General features: G+C 43.5%; 1 protein-coding gene across 3 annotated transcripts in view; it reads right to left on the minus strand.

Moving 5' to 3' along the window:
• Positions 1–754: 754 nt before the first annotated feature.
• MTM1 (myotubularin 1) overlaps positions 755–17,420 on the minus strand; it is a 100,580-nt gene continuing 83,914 nt past the window's right edge. For all 3 annotated transcript variants that reach the window (XM_039249891.1, XM_039249892.1, XM_039249890.1), the window contains 5 exons: positions 15,412–15,618; positions 13,924–14,016; positions 13,031–13,144; positions 8,742–8,918; positions 755–2,474 (listed from right to left, as the gene is read on the minus strand). In XM_039249891.1, coding sequence (XP_039105822.1) covers positions 2,307–2,474; positions 8,742–8,918; positions 13,031–13,144; positions 13,924–14,016; positions 15,412–15,618 — 759 coding nt within the window. In that variant the 3' untranslated portion in view covers positions 755–2,306. The remainder of the gene's footprint in view (positions 2,475–8,741; positions 8,919–13,030; positions 13,145–13,923; positions 14,017–15,411; positions 15,619–17,420) is intronic.

Below are 17,420 nucleotides of genomic sequence, written 5' to 3' on the forward strand. Positions count from 1 at the left end.
CAACTAAGCCACCTAGGCGCCCCACGAACACTCAAAGTTCTAAAAGAGACACGATCTTTTAAGAGTCCTATTCAGATTTTTAAAAAATGGTTAATTTTAGTTTACTGCTAGAACTATTAAAAGCATTCTTAGAATGCATGTAATTTCTAGTTGGCTGTATTTGAAAAAAAAACCCATTTAATTCTTACCAAAAGGGACATGAATATGGCTTGCTTCCGCCAATGTCTTAGCCTCCCTCAATGGCAGCCAGTGTGTTCTGCATCCGGAGTCTGAAGTCTTGGGTCTGTGCACCTTGGCTCTTTTGAAGAAGCTCTCCTTACTTTAATAAACACAGTTGTGGCTTAAAATTGGCACTAGGGACACCTGGGTGGCTCAGTTGGTTGAGCGTCTGACTTTGGCTCAGGTCATGATCTCATGGTCCGAGAGTTCGAGCCCTGCATCGGGCTCTGTGCTGACAGCTCAGAGCCTGGAACCTGTTTTGGATCCTGTGTCTCCCTCTCTCTCTGTCCCTCCCCCACACACATGCACAGGCGCGCGCTCTCTCTCTCTCTCAAAAATAAACATTAAAAAAATCGGCACTGTTAATATACTCAAATGTCCCATACTGTTGCAATTTTGGGAGAACCCTGCATGGTTGCTAGTAAGATAAAGCACATATGTAGTAGAGTCAGGAAAATGAAGGTGGGCATCATGCATGTTTCACACACACACACACACACACACACACACAGTTACACCCCCTAAAACAGAGTGCTACGTTTAGTTAATACATTTATTACAGCAGGTCTTTAGTCATTATTGTCATGAAAGCTTTTTCATGAAATTTCACAAAACCCTTTAAGCTATTAGTATTAGCTGTCTTCTTCTTATGGAGTGACACTTTGTTAATTTATGAAATATTTACAGCGTTTACAAAAAGCAAGAGAACATCTAATAAAATTTCTTAAACATACAAAATTTATACATTATACTACTATATTTGAGATGTCTTATTTGGTAGACCAATTAAGCTAGAACATAAAATAATTTACAAAGATATACTTAATCTCTCTTAATTCATTGAAAACAAAACCATATTAGCTATAAATAGTCCTTTACAAATCACTGTAAAACATTAATTGTTTTAACTAGAGCCTTAACTTTTACAAATATACTTAACTAAATGAATTAGTTCAGATATCAAACAGAACTGCATTTGCAATTTCATTTACTACTATTACTACAAAAACAAAAAAGAAAAAACCCAAAACCTGAAAAAGCAAACTGCTGGGTACACTTCAAGTAAAAATATGTAGAACCAGTTTAATGTACGCTTGTGGGGAACGGCATCCAACACCATGTACATGGAAATACAATACTTTCAAGAATACGCTCAACAAATGTACATCTGCGGCTTTTATTTCAAAGAATGGTGCTCTAGCAACAGCTCATCCATCCGAGATGGTTGACCCTACACTTTGGCAGATAAGCTGATCTGACTAGAGCGACATTTGCGAAAACAGTCACCTAAGCAGCATAACACCCCCACCATCCTCAAACAGTGCTATTATGAGGGGTTTTCCATAACCTGAAAGTGGGTCAGAATTTTAGGCAAGCTCATGGAAGAACTCAGAAAATAGAACTGGCAAAAAGTTAAAAAAAAAAAATCAAATCCCATTTCACTGGGGCCCATCTGTGTAATATAAAAATATGCTCCTCTTGAAAATTAGGGGAAAACACTTCATATTCTAAAATTTCAAACTAATGAAAAACTCATCTACACAGCGATTTCTCTTTAAGTCACCACTTATGATGGTATAAAATTTGGCAATTATTTAAACACCTTGCTTTTGGATGATGCGTCAAAAGACGAGCTCAATTTGGTTTTGGCAATAACATCTTTCACAGTTGGATTCATTTTAGGTAATCCAAAGCAACTGTTGCGAGCAACCTAAGGCAAATTCATTTCGCAAACACAGTTTTTCACTTTAGTTTAAAATAACGTCGTTCCAATTAAGCCCACAAAATAGATATTGTATACATACTATTTCAAAAGAGGTAAATTAAATTTAGTCTTTCACAAACTGCTCTCGAAAGGTGTTAGGATTTTCCAAAACCCCATCTTGGCTCCTTTCTTCTGATTGCCGTGTAGATGCTAGAGTTTTCTTGTAATATGTATTGTAGAAGGCACATGTTCAAGAGTTTAAGATCATGTTAGTTCCAGTTCTACATGGAGGCAAGTATTTCAATCTACTTTGTACAGAGGCCCCGGATGAAAGGCAATGACGTCCTCTGCTCGGAGCTCTGCTGTGGTGCCCGGGTCTCGCTCAGAAGTGGGTGTGCACATGGGGCACCATCTGCGACGGGCCGGACGGAGAGGTCGAGGGCTCGGTGAGCTTGGCGGAGCTGGCAAGCTGCAGCTCCTCGAGCCGCTGTATGTACTCGTCACGCAAGGCCAGGAGCTCCACGTAGCGCTGCTCCACCGGGTTGGGCTGCTGCAAAGAAGCACGAATGGGCGTTATGGCTTTCCCTGCCACATGGCACAAGTGTCCCCGCTTGGGGCACTGGCTCTGCCTGCCGCGCTCCCAGTAAGCCACTGGGCTGAGCTTTCACACACAGGAACGTAGCAAGAGTCAGATGCCCGGCTATTTGCCACCAACAAATAAGCCGATCTGCACGCTGCCTCACGTACACCGTCTTCCTAAGGCTCGTTAACCCGGACACACTCCAGCCTCCTGTGTTGCCCGCCCCCAGGCCCACTGCCCTTCTTAGTTCCCGGAGGTAACATCTCTTCTCAGGGTGGCACATGGCCCCCTTTCCCGTGCACATTTATGATAACTCTGCTACACAAGAGTATCTGCAAACCAAATATGCTATTTTCCATCTGGGGAAAGTTCACGTCCGTGGTGGTATTCTATATCGATCGACTGTAGTTTGACCCGGTATGTTTCTGAATTCAATCCCAGCTGAGTTCCACAGAATGAATAAAGCACAGTGGGTCTATCCACTTCCTCAGTGATGGATACTCAGTCATGTCCAGTGTCCTCCACTACTACACGCGATGCTGGACTGTCCAGGGACATGTCCCCTCGTGCACATATGAGAACATTCTATGAAGGTATTTTCCTGGGGCTGTGGTGGGGATTGCTGGAGAGGACAGTAGGATCTCTTCACCTTTACTAGATGCTGCCAAATTGCCCTCTGGGTGGTGGACCTATCACTCCCACTAGTGACATCTATCTGTCCACAACCTCATCAGAGCTTGGTAATGCAAGAGTAATTGGTTCTGGTTTATGCCAATCTCATGACTGTAATGTGGCATCTCATGACAGTTTTACTTTGCGCCACTCTACCCTAGCACATCTTTTCATGTGCTACTGCCCATATTAACTCCCAGCAGAGAGCGCAGAGTTCAATGCCCGTCAGCCGCGGGGTGAATCTCGGGTCTGCCTCTCATGGGCTGTGTGACTTAACCTGAGTGACCGCATTTTCCTGCCAGTCAAAAGGGAATAAAAACAGCAGAGACCTCACAGGGTTGCTGTGTGACTGAAGTCAGCCAAAAGAGTCGGTTTGGCTATGACTTCTTTCACCGACGGACAGGGTTCTTGCGGCAGTATAAAGGTTAGAAGTCAGGCCGCAGCAGAGTGGGATTCTCCCCAGCATGCTAACTTTTAAAACCTTTGTACTGATATATAAATTACAGACAGGAAGGTGCACGAATCTTAAAATGTTCAGTTCAATGAACCTTTACATATAGGTACACTAATGTAATCAGCACCCAGGCCAAGACATACAGTAAGATGGCGAACCTAAGACTCCCTCATCGCCAGCATGTTTTGAGGAGATCACAGGCAAGCTTCTAGAAAGCTTGAGCAGTATACAAAGACAGTAAGCAAAAAGCCAAAAGTCTACAGAAGTGCATTCCTTTAGTGCCAGCGGCTTCTGGAACCATCCTGCTTCCCACTGTGTTAAGCTGAGCAGCAACAAGGAAGCTGTGAAGATACACTGGTGAGGCAGCCCACAGCCCACACCGTGTCTGTGACGCAGAGGACAGCAGGCTGTGCGAGGGGCAGAGGCCCTCCGGGACCTGGACCTCCAGGAGGGAGCATGAGTCCTGGGCTCTAAGACCGTGTATGAGCTTCCTGTGGCGCCGTAACACGTGAATGCAAAATGGGGCTCACCCCAGCACCAATGTATTTTCTCACAGCCCCACAGGACACAAGGCTGAAATCAGGCTCCAGGGGAGGCTCCTTCCTGGCCTCTTCCAGCTTCCGGAGGCTCCAGACTCCCCTGGCTGGCGGCCGTGTCCCTCCCTCCCGCCTCTCCTGCTTTCCCAAGGCCTTCTGCTTTCCCTTGAGCCTGTGTCTGTGGCTCAAATCTCCTTCCATTTTCTCTTACATGGACACCTGTCACGCCATATAGGGCACACTGCAAATCCTGGATTTTCCCAAATAAGGTCACATTTACAGGTTTGGACGGGACATGTCTTTTGGAGGAGACCATTCAACCCAATACAGGCTGCCAGGGAGTGGTCGACAGAGGTCAGATGAAATGCCGCAGACGTGTGATGGTGCTTGCATTTCTAGCAGCACTAGGGTTTCCATTATGGCTCTGGTTACAAAGGCCCACAGGCCAGGAGAGCTCTCCTCCTTCCCTCCTAATCCTATTCCTCCTGTAAGCCCTGTTGTTGTTGTTGTTGTTGTTGTTGTTGTTGTTGTTGTTTTACCGTAACCACAGAACGTGAGGTTTTCCAGAAAGGCACATATGGCGTTGGAACAGGAATGTCTGGTAGAGCCCCTTATTCCCAGTAAGTGCTGTGCACAGCCTGGTAATGTCTTTTGTCCATTTTTCTCTGTGTATTCAGCTGAGGGCAGACACAGTTCTGGGCACTTGGGATCCATCAGTGAACAAAGGAGCCCCAAATCCTTGTTTCTATGGCATTTCTCTTCCAGCAGAGGGAGACAGACAGACAGAGAATGCTACAAGTCTGAGCTACAGAGGTGTTCAAAGGTGCAGGATGCCACGGCAGAGACGCAGAGCAGTGTAGGAGGGGCAGGGCGGGTAGGGCACCGCGTCAGCTCTCAGAGGCCATCGCGGGGATTTGCGCTTTGGTGCCGGGTAAGGCGAGTGGTTCTCCGGACGCTTCTGAGTGCAGATCCGGGATCTGCTTTACAAAGATTGCTCTGGCTACCATGCTGAGAATGGGCCAGAAGGAAGCAAGTGTGGGATCGGGGAGTCCAGCTACAAGGCTGGGCAGTATCAAACAGCCCGCGCTGGGCCAGCAGTGGGGGTACTGGTGCGGAGTGTCCAGAGTCCTACAGGATTTGAGGGCCCAGTCCAGCAGGCTCTGCTGACAGACTGGACAGGGGGTGCGAGGGAGGGAGGGAGTCAAGGAGGACTGCTTGGTCTCTGGCCAGAGTGACTAGGGTGGGGTTGCTGAGAACAGAGATTCTCCTCTCCAAAACTGTCTTGGCTATTTTTAAAACTGCCGTTTCTTCACAGGACTATGAGGATCAGTTTGTTATTGTACCAGCAAGTACAATTAGACAAGAAAAAGAAATCAGAGGTAAAACTCATTTTTGCAGATGACAAGGCTGTATAATTAGAAAACTCTTTAGAGTAGACCAAAAAAGCACTAGAAATAAAACGAATTCAGTCTAGTGATGGGTACAAAATGTCTAGAAGGCATTAGCCTACAGAAAGATACAAACCATAGAGGATACAAGGAAAGAGTCCAAGAGACAAACTCATGAGAAATGAGACTTAAATAAAGTCAAGTGGCTGTAAATGCCATGCGGCGGCCTCTCACTTGGGACTGAGTGTGAAGTAAAGAGTGTGTCAGCACCCCACAGAAGACCGGCAGGTGTCCTGGCCTTCCCACAGATTTTCTAGTCACATTCCTTTCGGCCCTCCTATCAGAGACGACTTCAGTACCACACAGGTCAGCCTGTCCGTATCTGACTGTCCTTGTTCTCATCCTGTGGCGATCACTACGCAGAGACGTGAGCTTGCCAGCACCAGCCTGGTTTACAGCTGCGGGGGGGCGCAGTGGCTCCTGAAGTAGAATTTGGAGTCCCCAGCAGCCCAAGGCCCCACTCAGGTTTACAGCAGGACTCACTGCATACTAGTGCTTCCAGCATGAGCAAGTCCCTCATATTAATGCACATACCATATCTGCTTACGGAGAGCACTTTAAACGTAAGCAGTTGTCTTCCCATCAACTCTGCTGTGTTTTTATGTCGTAGCAAAGGTTGGTGACTTTTGCTTTTAAAAAGCACACAAACCTGAGGCACCAGGATGGCTCAGTTGGTTAAGCATCCGACTCCTGATTTCTTTTTAGCTCTTGATCTCACAGTTCTTGAGTTTAAGCCCTCTGTCAGACGTTGCGCTGATGGTGCTTGGATTCTGTCTCTCTCTCTCTCTCTGCCCCTCCCCTGCTCGCTCACAATCTCTCTCTCAAAATAAACATTTAAAGTCAAAGCAAAGCAAAGCACACTAATCCTGCCTTATTCTAAGCTAGAGCTCACTGCAGGGAGGGGCTGTGTATATTTGCTTTTGGGTCTTTCAGTACTGATAGGATCCTGCAGTGCTCTGAATGCTGCAGGTGCCCAGTAAAGGTCTGTGTACCAACTGGGCCACACAACTGAACAACAACTTCACTTTTAAGTGGTTAAGTATATTTTTTAGGTTTACATTTTGTAATTTAAAGAGCCCTATGTGATCGGATTTAAATCTATTTCTGTATGAAATAATGTTCTACATGAGATCTTTAAGGAAATCTAAGGCATTTAATTCGCACTTCTATTATGACATTTCTCCCTGAGCACTATTATCATAGGCTTATGTTCCTGGGCGCCCCCGTCAAGCTGGGAGCTCCTGGGGGCAGACACCACCTCTTCTTAATCTCTGTGTCCTCCACCCCTCTGAAAATACAAAGATATGTGTAGAAATCTATATAGAAAGGGTAAGTTACTTTCTTTTTTGAGTAAATTTCACAGATCATAATACAGACCAATTACTGTCTCAAAATAGAAATCTCTATCAAAAAATGTGTGTTCCTATCTGGCCCAGGTCCATTTTGCTAAGCTCTATGAAAATAAGGGGATAGAGACACAAGTTATTCTAATGATGTTTCTTCCAACTTGACTTGTCACACAATTGTCACCTTTATATATTCAGAAACGAATTGCTCTAAATTCCTCCAATTTTGAGAGTTTCTCCAACTACAAATGGGTGAGGGGAGATTAGAGGATCTGTACAGAAATTGTTGATGCTTTCTAATTACTAATGGTTTAAAAAAAGCTATAATACATAAAAGGATCAATTTATAAGACACAGTGCACATCTATAGAATATTTTCTAATTAGAAAAGGAACATGTCCTCTGTAATAGCAGTTAGAACCCTGGCAAAATTCCCATTTCCTCTTTACTTGAGATTTCAAATGCTAGAACTACTGCTGAGTAAATTCCCTCAACATGCTCTCGAATCCCAAACTAAGCAAGTGAGTGCTCTCCAGCCCTGGAATCTGTCACTTTCGGAGAGATTACACATTGCCACCATTACTGAATTGCCGAAGCCTTTCATGTGAGCAGCAGAGACCTTGAAACGAGAGTGCCAGCTTGGAGCGGGCATTCCACAATGGGAAGAGACGGCACAGACTGGCACGTGGCCAGCTGCCCGAGTGTGATAAACAACTGAAGAGACAGACCGCAGCGCCAGGGCCCTGCTGTCGCACCGCGATTTCTAGTGGGATTAAAGCTGGCACTGACGCCACGCTGGCCTGTGAGAACAGGTAGTCCACCAGCCACACCACAGGAACACCTGCAAACCTTTACAAAGACCAATCGCAAATACTGCAGATTTACAGCACTTAAAGCAAATCACAAACTGGTGGTGCTTCCATGCCTTTCCAGTACAGGCTGTATTTTTCTTCTGATTTTGAAGCAGAGTGGAGAGGGGGAAAATGGAGAAGCCCAAGTGTGTCTTCACCAAAATGTGGAATCTTTTGCTCCAAAAATCAGTTTCTCGTTTTGATTGAGAAATGGACAATCTATCCACTGACAGATCACTTATTTTTATTTTTGAAGACAAGACCCTCAGTGAAATACACTCTGATGTTAGCCGACCTGGTACATCCACCTGAAGTAGATACTAGAAAATATTTTCGTTCCTTGAACGATTATCTAAGTCTACTTGCTGGAAAGAATTTTCTTATGATGTATAAGAACGTCCACTAATTGAAAGAAAACCTTTGCTATCAAAACTTGAAAATTTTCCAGAGCTTCAAATCAGTTTACATTATAGTAAAAAAAAAAAAATTGTATTATTATTTTTTTAATGTTTATTTACACTAGAGAGAGACAGAGACAGAGGTGTAAGCGGGGGAGGGACAGAATGAGAGAGACACAGAATCTGAAACAGGCTCCAGGCTCTGAGCTAGCTGTCAGCACAGAGCCCAATGCGGGGCTCGAACCCACGAACTGCGAGATCATGATGTGAGCTAAAGTCAGACGCTTAACTGACTGAGCCACCTAGGTACCCAAAAATTATATTACTTATAGGAACATAATTTAATGCCAATCAAAATAAGTGATTTAGCAATTAAAAACAATTTTTAATTACAGCTGCATTTGAAAGTGTAATTTATTTAGTCTATTTCCCCCTCATAATATTTTTGAAAAAAATGACCAAATGGCATTATCTAAGTCCAGAAGCAATAATCAATACACATCACTGCCTTTAAAAATGTCACTTCACTTACTTGTTGCTTGATTCTGGGGTTCCATCTAATGTAGTAATTCACCCAAAGTTCCAAGTGACGCATACTGGCAACTGGATATAAAACTCGATTGATTTCTTTAGTATAGAAGGGATTTTTGAATTTGTCTTTATTACTGTTTATCAGCGACCATAAAGATACTGTTCTTTCTGTAACTTTCTATAGAGAAAGAGAAAGTGGAAAGCCTAAGTCAAAACACACAAGTATGCAAACCATTTTTCAGCCTGTGGCAATACATTTGAGCTTCAACTTGAATCACACATTTACATTATCCCCATAATAGCTCAAAAAGCCTCCTGGGCCAGTGAGTGCCCAGCAGCCACTTACCGATATTTGCATAGATAATGGCCTAGCTTGAGAGCCACTATTTCTGCCGGAAGATAGAGGTGCGGAATGCTGTACCATTAAATGCAATTCACTGACCTAAGATGACTGTTCCTGGCGAGGTAAAACATTTATGAACACATATCTGGGCAGTATGTTCTTTTTAATTCAGCAGAAAGGAAAATTATCACAAGATCCCGCTGGCTCTTTTCATTTTATATTTGTTAGAACTGTAAGATCTTCACCTGTGCCTACTTGACAGTCGGTATGTAGATATAAAGGGATTTTAACCAACCATCCAGATGTTTAATCTTTATCATATGCTAGCATTCAGGTATTTGAAAACACCTAGATAACGAACTTCACTCAATCTTTACTTTTTTATTCAGTGCCCATCATCTCATACAGAGATTCATGTTTTCATTGTTTATTACAGATTTTTACCAATTTTCAGCATAAACTAGAAAAAACCCAAAGCTTAGGAAATAAAAGGTACAACTATTAAAATTACCAAACGCACAATTTGAAACTCTTCCTAGTAATGACTTCAATAAGAAAGGTCCAATAAGTTGAAACTGGATGCTAAAAAGAAAAGCTTGAAGTAAGGGGCTGAAGATAAGTCTTTAGCACGCATATTTCATTAATGTGTGAACAATAATAATGGCAGCAAAAGTCTGCTTTCCTTGGAATCCACCTAAAACTTCATTTGTACCTTTCAGATGCCACAATCTACACTGTGTTGTATTTGTATGCTTTTTATTTTTATACACGCACATAGTTTAAAAGATCAAGTAGCCTGACGAGGTTTGTAATAAAAAACTTAACTCTCTCTCACCTCTCTCCCCACAAGCAACTGCGTCTGGTTTTTTAAACTGACTTGATCACCTGGTACTTAAGTTCCACATCTCCAGATAACATGCTCTCCTCGCTACCTGGGGGCTATGTGGCTACAGGCACTCAGTCTCTGTCCAGTCTCACACCCTCGGTGTGGAGCACAGCTTTCAGGAGACTGGCATTATAGTGTTTTGATCCCTATCATGAAGCAAATGCTTTTCCCAGGCAGGCCACATAGTCCCTTTTCCTCTCCAGTTTTTGTTGCCTTCCTTTGGCTTAACAACTGCCTATTCGGCTTGCTAACTTTTCTCGGCATTTATCATTAATTCAATCCCCAACTCTTCCTCCAACATCTTGAACTTCTGTTGACACTATCTCTGGAGCTCACAGTTTGATCCTTGGAGGAAAGCAAGGTACGCCAGGTGCTCCTCAGTCTTGTGCCCAGTTCACATCTAGGATCTCTTTCCTGTTTCGCCCTGAGCACCCCTACTTGCCTGTCTCTGAGCTGGATTCCAGTCTTCTTTCCTGTTTGCATGGAGCAGACACACCAGCAGCTTCCAGAGAAAGGGTTTGGTATGGAAGGGAAGTCTTGACGCATGCATGTCTGAGAATATCTTTGGCCTACCTAAACGTTTGGTTGACAGGTTGGTGGCTGGAGACTACTAGGCTGACACCATTTTCCTTCAAAATTCTGAAGGTAGGGGTGCCTGGGTGGCTCCGTTGAGCGTCTGACTCTTGATTTTGGCTCAGGCCATGATCCCAGGGTGGTGGGATAGAGCCCCTCATCAGGCTTCACACTGAGCATGGAGCCTGGTTGGGATTCTCTATCTCCCTCTCCCTCTCTCTCTCTCTCTCTCTCCCTGTCTCTCTTGCCGCTCCAGCGTGCCACTCTCATTCTGTCTCTCTAAAATAAAAAAAAATTCAAATTCTGAAGGCAATGATCTACTGACTTCTAGCTTCTAATACTGATACTGAACAATTCTGTCTTTTCAATCTGTTTATTTGCAAATAACCTGTCCCTTTACTTTTTGGAAGCCTGGAGCATCTTTTCTTTGTCCCCGGTTGTTTTAAAACTTCACAGAGACGTGCCTTAGTGTGGATCTATTTTTGTCCACTGTGCTGGGGCCCTTGGCAGGCCTTTCAGTGTGGAAACTCATGTACTTCAATTCTGGGAAACATCATCAAATCATTTCTGTGATTTCCTGCTCTATGGCCTCCCCATTTTCTCTCTCTAGAACCTCTATTATGTGGATATTGGATCTCCAGGAGTGATCTTGTCTCCATGTTCCACCTCTGTCTGTAATGCTCTACTTTCTGGGAGATTTCACATCTTCCAGCTCTTCTGAGCTTTTCATTTCTGTGGACATCATATGTTTCAAGTTGGTTTCTGATCTCGAAATGGTCTTTCCAAACAACACCCAGTTATTATTTCCCAGTACCAACATTATCTGATCTTTCTTGGGATAGTAAATGAATGCTGCTTATGTACGCTTCTCCCCTCCCTACATGGTAACTCTTCTCCACGCTGCTTTTTCTCCCTCCTGGCTGTCTGCTACTATGTAAGAGTGGAGGGCTGAAGAGCCAAGTGGAAGCTTTTAGACTGTGAGACTCGTCAAGCTGAGCTTCACTGTGGGGAACCCTAGGTGTTGGTATCTTCAGGTCCTTCTTCTCGGACCAGTTTCCCTAGAGATGATTGTTTTTAATTGAGGTGGAATTCACGTACCATAAAATTCACCATTTCAAAGTCTACAATTCAGTAGCTTTTAGTACACTCACAAATGCTGTGCCACCACGACCTCTATCAAGTTCTATTCTCATCACCCCAAATGGAAGCCTCATGCTCACACATGGGGCAGGCACACCCCATTCTCTCCTCCCTCCACTCTCTCCAGCCCCTGGCTAACACTCATCTGCTTTCTTGCCTCCATGGACCTGTGATTCTGGAAATTTCATATAAATGGAATCATGCAATCTGTGGCCTCTGTGTCTGGCCCCCCTCACTTAGCATGTTTCCAAGGTTTGTCCATGCTGTAGCCTGGACCCCAACTTCATTCCTTTTTATTACTGAATAGTATTCCAGGGTACACACGGACCACATTCTGCTTCTCGCATCCTCAGCTGACGGACCTGGCATTGTTGCCACCAAAATTTTAGCTATTGTGAGTAGTGCTGCTGTGAACATCTGTGTGTGAGTTTTTGTTTCAACTCCTGTCTTCATTTCCCTTGGGTATGTACCCAGGAGTGGAATTGATGGATCCTAGGACAACTCCATGTTTAGCCTTCTGAGGGAGTCACTGGACGGTCATCCATTGTGGCTGCACCATTTTACATCTCTACCAACAGTGGATGACGGCTCCATGTCCTCCCCTGACCCTCAGCGAGAGAGGTTCTTCCATGATCCCACCTGGAACATAAGGATCTGCTTCCAGAATGCTGGGAGTCAGCAGGGGAAAGGAGCTGGGGCCCTCAGAGCCAGCTCCTCTCCATTCGCTTCACCCCCAGATGACACTCAGGTCCCCAGCCCAGAGACCCACTCTCATGCTCTCTGGAGAGGAAACCTCTGCCAGAGTCCTCAGCTCCAGGGGAGAGTGGAGGGGATCTGGGGAAGCTCACTGCTGATTCCCAGCAGACCTTTGGGTTGCCTTATCCTTCTCCCTCTGCCCCAAAACCTGAGTCATCTGGGGCACTAGGCAGTGCAAAGAGGGCTGCTTCCTGGCTTCCCCACTGATCTGAGACTCAGTGTCTCAAGCTAAGTTATCTACAAACGTCCCAGCTTCCAAAATTTGGTTGCTGTGTCTCCTTTATCATGTTCCCTGTTCTTGTAGGGTTAAGTCTTTAAGGCAATTCCCTTTACTGACATTTTTATGGTGTTTTGGGAGGGGTAGACCTTGCATACCTTTAAAGTCATTCCTACTCTCTGAGGGCAAAGCTAATGTCTTACCCCTGCACTAAACAGCAGACACTCAACAAGCCTTGGCTGAAGTGAAAGCACCCAGGCTTGGTGTTGAAAAATGAGAAACTTTTGCATTCCACACAAACCAACCTATCGTTTCTTTTCTCCCTTCATGGCAGACTAGACACGTTTAACTAAAATGATTCGCATTTCCACTCACCTGTCTTTCTCGAGCAGATTCACAGTTGTATAAGAAAGTACCAAACCGGCAACTATACAGATGATCCAAAATTGTAATCAAAAACCGTTCATTGAATTCGAAAGCTGTAGGGAACTAGACAAAGGCAAATAAGCCAACAAACCATGAAAACTTGGGGCTGATCTTTCATAGAACTGAAAAGAGGGGCATAATTCGTACACATCCTACAGCTCATTTCTTGGTACTTTGCACAGGACTGAGGGGTTTAAAGTCATGTCAAGTAGCGGCGCCTGGGGGGCTCAGTTGATTAAGCTTCTGACTCTTGGTTTCGGCTCAGGTCATGATCTCTCACAGTTCATGGGATTGAGCCCCATACTGGGCTCTGTGCTGACAGTGCAGAGCCTGCTTGGAATTCTCTCTTTCCGTCTCTCTCTGCTCCTCCCCTGCTCACTCTGTCTTTCTCTCTCAAAATAAAATAACTAACTAAATAACTAAATAAATAGGAAAGCAAACCAATTATCTCAGTTCTCCAGGGTGCACAGGGCATATAGGATAATTTCATTATTTACGGTGTCATATATTAGCAGACATAGCTCCATATACATATGCCATTATAGAAGGAATGGAAAAGACCACTTGGTACTGTCAATTCCATTAGTAGAGATGCTGCAGTTAGGTATTGAATTTATAAAACATTATGGAAAATCCCAGACATAAATAGTAGTGAGAATCAAACCGCAAACCCCATATACCTATCATCCAGCTTCAACAATTATTAACATGAATGTAAATAGAGATGAAACAAGTTTCATCTCTCTCTCTGCCCTGTATTACTGTGAGGCAAATCCCAGAAATTAGATCAAAATATTTAAACATTGAGTCAAATGGATCTTTATCCTATACATATCCCTTACCTGTTTCGACATTTGCCATACACAATCAATAAACTGGAGAAAAATAGGAGATCGGTCAGCATCGGCGTGGTTTTTATCACCATGACCTATTCTCTGGAAGGAATTGATGAAGACAATTTGTTTTAATCTATTGGTACAAGACTGAGAAAGCATGCAATCCACAACATGTGACAATACAAGTCTGTGATGTGCTTTCCAATGCCGAATTTCTCAGAGACTAAGTAGTATCTTTTTCCTTGGCAATATAAAAAATATCGTAAGGTTTTGAACTAATGGAAATCAAGTATATAAACATCTATAAGATAGCAATACCAACTGGCAAAGTGTCATCACATGTCCCAACTATTGCATCTAACTGGAATTCTGTACCAGTCTGGGGCAGCTGCAGGGAGATGCGGTTATGTTAGTGGCGTGAAAGGACCAACCTTCAAGTTTGAAGCCTTGAAACCATGTCCAAAAGGGTGTGATTATTATAATTAAAAGTAAGTTCTTTCTCTCTTAAAAACAAGACAAAAGCCTCACCACTTATTCTTTTATTAACCATGATCCTTTCTACTTGAAAATGTTATTCACACTACTTAGGAAATGTGGATGAGAATCATCTGAGCGACCTTGTTCAGAAGGCTTATGCAAAGTGTATCTGGAAAGGACAGCTGGAAATATGTGTTTCAGAGAATAATAATAAGATCTAGCCTCTGTGTAAAATGTATTTGGCTCTAATAGTAGTTGAGAAAGAACTGTCATCCTATCTTCCTTCTTTCACACAAAGTCAATGTAAACATTTCCATGCAGGCTCCTGGTATTACTTTCAAGTCAAACTGCAAATAGTTCAGATGGATAAAGAAGTCTCCTAAAACAACTTCCCACCTAACCCAAGGCATCACACATTTTCAAACCTGTAGTCCTTGCTCTTTGACCCCTCGGATTTTTTCTTTTCAAAAGCAAATATATGGTTTAACGACTAGTTTCTAAATATCAAATGGCAGTGACCTGACATTTAAAAAATTAGCTTTGTCCAACTTCGGCTCAGGTCATGATCTCACTCATGGGTTTGAGCCCCACATCGGGCTCTGTGCTGGCAGCTCAGAGCCTGGAGCCTGCTTCGGATTCTGTGACTCCCTCTCTCTCTCTGCCCGCCCCCCCCTCCCCCCCCCACCGCTCACAATCTCTCTCTCTCTCAAAATAAATAAATGTTAAAAAAAATTTTTTTAGGGGCGCCTGGGTGGCTTAGTCGGTTAAGCGTCTGACTTTCGCTTAGGTCATGATCTCGTGGTTTGTGGGTTTGAGCCCCGCGTCGGGCTCTGTGCTGACTGCCAGCTCAGAGCCTGGAGCCTGTTTCGGATTCTATGTCTCCCTCTCTCTATGACCCTCCCCTGCTCACGCTGTCTCTCTCTCTCTCTCTCTCTCCTAGAAATAAATAAAAAAAAACATTTAAAAAAAAATTTTTTTTAAAATAACAATAAAAAATTAGCTTTATGGTTTACTTACAGATGCAAATTTATGTCCAAAACTTATCCATTCTTTTTGTACCAATATTTCAAACCCTTCGATGCTCCGGTAGAAGCTGTCCAACATCAGCATGGCCAGGGATGTCAGCTGCGCAGTCCTGTCCCATCCATCACTGCAATGCACGAGCACTGAGCTCTTCCCTGAAGAAACTTTGTCTGCTACTTGAATGGCTCCGGTCAAAACAAGCTGGCAAAGAACATGCGAGTCAGTAGGTGGCTATAAGACACTGCTGAAATGTGAAATTCTAGTTTTTAACTAGTTTACTGTATTAGGGGCCCACCTTACTCCAGTAGGATCTCATCTTAACTAACTGCACCTGCAGTGACCCTATTTCTAAAACCGGTCACACTCTAAAGTTAGAGGGGTGGGGGGAGTACCTCAGGACTTCAAGATATGACTTTGAGGGGGGAGGTGGGAGACACAATTCAACCCTTAACAGTGATCATTTTAGAAAAATCACTGGTCCAACAGGTGTAGACCCTAAAGGCCAAATACAGTGGAAATCACCTTTGAGCCTTTAAGTTGACAAAATATGAAATATTCTGTGGCTCGCATGCAGAATACTTATGTAAGGATACAGGGATGGCCTTCTAGTAGAAGTCTAAGACTTAGAAGTACTACTAAATTGGGGCACCTGGGTGGCTCAGTCGGTTAAGCATCCGACTTCAGCTCAGATCATGATCTCGCAGTTTGTTGGGTTTGAGCCCCGCATCAGGCTCTGTGCTGACAGCTCAGAGCCTGGACCCTGCTTCAGAGTCTGTGTCTCTCCTTCTCTCTGCCCCTCCCCTGCTCATGCTCTGTATCTGTTTCTTGATAATAAATATATGTTAAAAATTTTTAGAAAAAAAAAGTACTACTAAATTTATGTATACATTTATTGCCATGATGTCATTTTTGGATGATTTAGGTGTTTATGGAGCTATCCTTTACAAACCATAGAATTTACCATGAGTGTGTGGTTTGATAAGATTCTGTAAATTTATACAGTTGTGCATCCATCATCACAATCTATTACCCATTAAAAGTCTCATGTGCCATTTGAGGCTAATCCTTGCTCTGTTCCTCACCTCCTGGCAACCAATGATCTACTTTCTTTCTCTATAGAAATTTCATATAAATGGAATGATAAAATAGGTGGTCTTCTTTTTCTTTATGTTTATTTATTCTTGAGAGAGAGAGAGAGAGAGAGAGAGAGAGAATATGAGCAGAGGAGGGACAGAGAGAGAGGGAGACACAGAATCCAAAGTAGGCTCCAGGCTCCAGGCTCCAAGCTGTCAGCACAGAACCCGATGCGGGGCTTGAACCCATGAACCAGGAGATCATGACCTGAGCTGAAGTCAGATGCTTAACTGACTGAGCCACGCAGGCGCCCCAAAATAGGTGGTCTTTAATGTCTGGCTTAATTCACTTAGCAGCATGTTTTTAAGGTACATCCACATTGTAGCCTGTATCAGTCCTTCCTTCCTTTTTAAGGTCAAAAAAAATTTCATTCTATTGTCAGATCACGTTTTATTTATCCACTCATCAGCTGATAGACACTTATAGTTGTTTGTAGCATTCGATTACTATGAATGATGCTGCTGTGAACTCTCACATACACACAGTCGTAGGGACTTTTCATTTTTCTTGGGCAAATGCCTGAGAGTGAAATGGTTGGATCACATAGTACATGAATGCTTATTAACTTTTTAAGAAGCTGATAAACTGTTTTCAAAAGTGGTTGTACCATTTCACCTTGCCACTGTCAGTGTATGAGGGCTCCATCTTTTCATGTGCTCATTAGCTATTCATCCACATGATGCTGTTTGGGGGCTCCCCAAGTTCTAACAGCTGTTCAACAGTCGAGTATTATGGTCATTTTCACTGATTCAAGGAAAAGTCAGAGTAAGTGAAAGATCTGGTGTATAAAAACTTAAGGATATGTACTTTTTGTTGTTATTTTTTTTAATTTTATTTTTTAGAGTAAGCTCAATGCCCAACATGGGGCT

The sequence above is a fragment of the Hyaena hyaena genome, unplaced genomic scaffold (assembly GCF_003009895.1).
Source record: "Hyaena hyaena isolate Hyena2069 unplaced genomic scaffold, ASM300989v1 scaffold_348, whole genome shotgun sequence".
Classification (NCBI taxonomy): Eukaryota; Metazoa; Chordata; class Mammalia; order Carnivora; family Hyaenidae; genus Hyaena; species Hyaena hyaena.